We start from the raw sequence: 4,186 nt of genomic DNA, 5'->3' as shown, positions 1-4,186 counted from the left end.
GCAAAAAAAAAAAAAAAAAAAAAAAAAACCTTAGTATTTGAAGGCTTAGATAGCCAGTTTCCTTTACTTTTGACTGTAGACTTCATGTTATTATTGCAATGAGTAATGATGCAATTGTTGTTTTGAAAATGTCATTTTTCAAATGACCGTGAATTGGCCTCGAGGTCATTGAAAAAAAAAAAACAAAGGGCATAGAGGTAATAGGTTCAATCCGTGGTGCCCATGTAAATCGAGATATAATATCCTACAAGTTTTCTTAATAACCAAATATAATAAGGTCAAATGGTCAAGCTTGTAGCTTCTAATGACTATTATTCAAGGAGAGTGTTGTTACTGCGAAGTCAGCTAAAATCATCAAGTGGCAAGGGCTTGGGATGTTTGGATTGGAGATATTCTTCAAGGTTCTCATGTTAATCTCCACGTCAAAAATTTAATAACTCAGAACTCTTGTTGTTTCTTAGAACGAGCTTTGGGATGGACTAAGCCATCCTAAAGATTAGCGAACCATGAGTGTTATACAAAGAGTTAGACCTTTGATACTCGGGTTATCCAAAAAAGATGAACCACAAAGCTGCAAAAAGGCGTAGGGAATGTCCGTCTTGTGATGCCTGCATGTTTAGTTTATTTTCCCTGGACATAAGATCATATTTCTGCCTATTTTCTATATTGGTGTAGGGAAGAGTAGGGCAAGAGATGCTGCTTTAAATGCCATCCAATCTCCATTACTTGATATTGGTATAGAGAGGGCCACTGGTATTGTATGGAACATTACCGGAGGGACTGATCTGACCTTATTTGAGGTATGAATTCATCTCTTTGTTTTTTCTTTTTTCTTTTCCTGTCTAATGTTTAGTTCGTATCAGTGAATAGAATGGATGAACTTCATCCACTGCCTAAAACTAATAAAGAAGCCTCTCGATATCCTTTTATCTTCTATAATTTATGGGGCACTACAAATAGTCTTATTCTCAAATTGCAAAACTTTATGATGATATTGCATCGTCCGAGGAGCTGTAAGTAGGTTAGTTTGGATTGCTTTTGGCTGAAACGAACCCCGAACCAACATATAAGATCGAGTCTTAAAACTCGGTGCTCGTAGTTTTTCTTTTCCTTTTTTTTTCTTATTTTATTAAGGGAATGAATGCTCAACAAAAGCTAACCACAAAAATAACTGAAACCAAACTTACAAAGATAGTAGAAAGCGATGCAGTTCAGTAAGTTTTGGTATGCTTCGCCTGTTAGTTTTATTTACAAATGTGCTGATCACACAGGTAAATGCTGCTGCAGAGGTCATATATGATCTTGTAGATCCATCTGCCAATCTAATATTTGGAGCAGTTATAGATCCATCAATCAGTGGACAAGTAAGTTGTTGAAAATTCTGGTTAGTTATGACATATGCAGTTCTCTTAATTTCTGCTGACATTTTTTCTGCCCAGCAAGTTCTAGATGATATTGGTTTTGCGTGAATAATTCTATGTTAATGAATATCAATTGTAGATGTTAATGCATTCAAAACAAGAAAAAACTACCGAACGATTATTTGTTAGTTTACAAATATATTGGTTAGATTCGATTATACGTTGTATAATGTCAACAACAACGAAGCCAAACGACACAACTTCTTTTCTTCAGGTTAGCATAACTCTGATAGCTACTGGGTTTAAACGCCAAGAAGACAGTGATGGGAGGCCCTTCCAGGTACACATGCCTCTGTTTGTAGAAAACCAACCCAGCCAAGCCATGCTTCAACCTTTTCACAAAGCTTGAGAGTTGAAATCACTTGAAATCTGCTACCATTTTCCACGCCAGTAGTTTATGTCTTATGGTCTGTGTCTACGTGCAGGTAAGTCAGCCAGCACGGGGAGAAACGACGTATAGAGTAAATCAAAGTCATTTCGCTGATGGTGGTCTTGTTGAAATCCCCGAGTTCTTGAAGAAGAAAGGTCGGTCACGCTATCCTCGAGCTTAAAACTCTCCATCTTTCAGCTACTCTAAACTAGTTTCCCTTTCAAGTACTACTGCACATTGCTTCAGTCAGGTAGTAGATCTCTACGCCCCATTGTTTGAAAGTAGTGTGGTAGTGTAAATAATTGGAATGGTAGCTGCCCAAAATTCAAGATCAATGGTTTCTCCTTTGTAGTTTGAGAGCCTGTTTTAAGCAAACACACTTTCATTGAGTTGAATTTGTTGATGATCTTCATTGTGTTCTTGAGAGGGAGCGTTATTTGTAAAGCTTAGTGGCGGTTATGTTGAAGACATGGAACTTGTTGAGCTTTCTTTAGGTTTATGAGAATGAATGGTATTTCATATGCTTCCTTAATCATTTAGGAATACGTTGAGCTATGTTTTAATTGCGTGCGTGGTAGCTAGCATAGGATGATGACGACGACGGCGTGTGTTTAGCTGCTAAGCTAAATATTTCGAGATGAGCTCGTGTAGAGTGCTGCATGTTTGAGTTCTATTTTGCCATTTTCACGTTGTATTTTAGTTTTCGTTTCCGCTTGAAAATTATTTGGCTCTTAGTTTTTTGTTTTCTAATTCTATGGTGCTTAAATTGACGAGTTTATAGTCACGGGGTTATTTATGTCACGTGATAGAACACGATATTTTAAAAGTTCAAATTTTTAAAAATTTAAAAATTTAAAATTTTTAAAAGAAATTAAAATAATGTAACACCTTAAATAGTATTAAAAGACACTAAAAAAAAAAGTGAAAAATTGAATTGTTAAATGTCATGACTTCTATATAAGTACCAATATAAAGATATATATATCACAAGAAAAACAATAATTTGTATTATTATTTAAAATGAAATAATTAATAATAGAATTTGAATTGGGTGAAGCGTCTCAGTAGTGGCTGTCTTGCTTTCCGTTCGTGTGAGACACATGTCGGTGTCCTCAACCCCCATCCATCCCATCATGCCCCTCCATTTCCTTTCCTTCTTTCTTCTAGTTTTCATATGTACTTGGACAAAAACGTCTTTTTCCCTCTTTTACCCAATTTATCATTTCGAGGTTGGTACAATGTGCTTAGTGATTTACCCCAAATAACTTTCAACTTGTTAAAATTATTTTAAATCATATTTTAATTTTGTAAAATCAATTTAGAAATGTAAAATAAAAAATAAATAAATTTAAATGATTATAAATATGTTTGAGAATGATTTTTAACTTTACAAAATATATATATATATATATATATATATATATATATATATATATATATTATTAAAAATTACTCCCGAACATAAACTAAAATGTTGGTTCACATATTTAACTATTTAAATTGTTAAATTATTTCACTATCCAACCACTTAGACACGATTATAAACTTGATATATCGTTTCTAAAAGAATACATATAAAACTTGATTAAAAGAAAACACGCTAGTTGCCTCTGTCATGCTTATCCATGACGCATGCTCGTTCCAAATCTCTTTTTAATTGCTTTCATGTAAGATAGACTTTTACTATTATTGTTGTGTCAATATATGGATGTATAACCGGTCACCAAAATCATGTCTACACCCATCAAAGCTAAAATGCCAAAAAAATGTACTATAAAAAATGTGACTAGTTGTCAATTTTTTATACCCGAATTATATGTCATCAAAGTCGTTATTGTTACTTATTCACTTTTAACTTATAACATTACTCTCTTTAAAATTATTTTCAACCTATTTACTCGCTTACATTTTCTAAAACATTTCTCTCAAACGTGATACGAGACTCGAACATACGTCGATAATATCCGTGAAGTCTAAATTTCACATAGTTGGAACAAATGTGACCCAATTGTTGACCCACTATCGTAAGAGTGCGATTGTAACACTATTCATAATATGAATCCAAATTTATTTACATTTTGAAATATAATTATTAGATATAGTTGGAGAAAGAACAATGATGAGCAAGAATTGTAGACCTCAAACGCTATTAAAAATATCTTTATGAAGTCAGAATCAAGATCCCCACCCCATTTAAGTCATTACCCAACAAAGAAATTCCTATAATGAATGCATGATTTGAACGCATAGCCTAGCCTCCTCCTCTCTCTCTCATAACTCGTACCAATAACTCCAATTTCATTGGCCAATGAATACCAAATCAACCTCAGCCTCACAATCCTCCAACTTCCAATCTCAGCCCTTCATTTTTTTTTTTTTTTTTTTTTTTTTTTTT

At 33.6% G+C, this 4,186-nt stretch overlaps 1 protein-coding gene across 2 annotated transcripts in view; it reads left to right on the top strand.

Moving 5' to 3' along the window:
* Positions 1 to 2,312, top strand: part of LOC111442140 (cell division protein FtsZ homolog 2-2, chloroplastic-like) — a 5,635-nt gene extending 3,323 nt beyond the window's left edge. For both annotated transcript variants that reach the window (XM_023079419.1, XM_023079420.1), the window contains exons 5-8: positions 676 to 800; positions 1,272 to 1,364; positions 1,636 to 1,701; positions 1,847 to 2,312. In XM_023079419.1, coding sequence (XP_022935187.1) covers positions 676 to 800; positions 1,272 to 1,364; positions 1,636 to 1,701; positions 1,847 to 1,972 — 410 coding nt within the window. In that variant the 3' untranslated portion in view covers positions 1,973 to 2,312. The remainder of the gene's footprint in view (positions 1 to 675; positions 801 to 1,271; positions 1,365 to 1,635; positions 1,702 to 1,846) is intronic.
* Positions 2,313 to 4,186: the final 1,874 nt, after the last annotated feature.

The sequence above is a fragment of the Cucurbita moschata genome, unplaced genomic scaffold (genome assembly GCF_002738365.1).
Source record: "Cucurbita moschata cultivar Rifu unplaced genomic scaffold, Cmos_1.0 Cmo_Scf00004, whole genome shotgun sequence".
NCBI classification, from domain to species: domain Eukaryota; kingdom Viridiplantae; phylum Streptophyta; class Magnoliopsida; order Cucurbitales; family Cucurbitaceae; genus Cucurbita; species Cucurbita moschata.
This window is presented reverse-complemented; position numbering and strand designations above follow the sequence as displayed.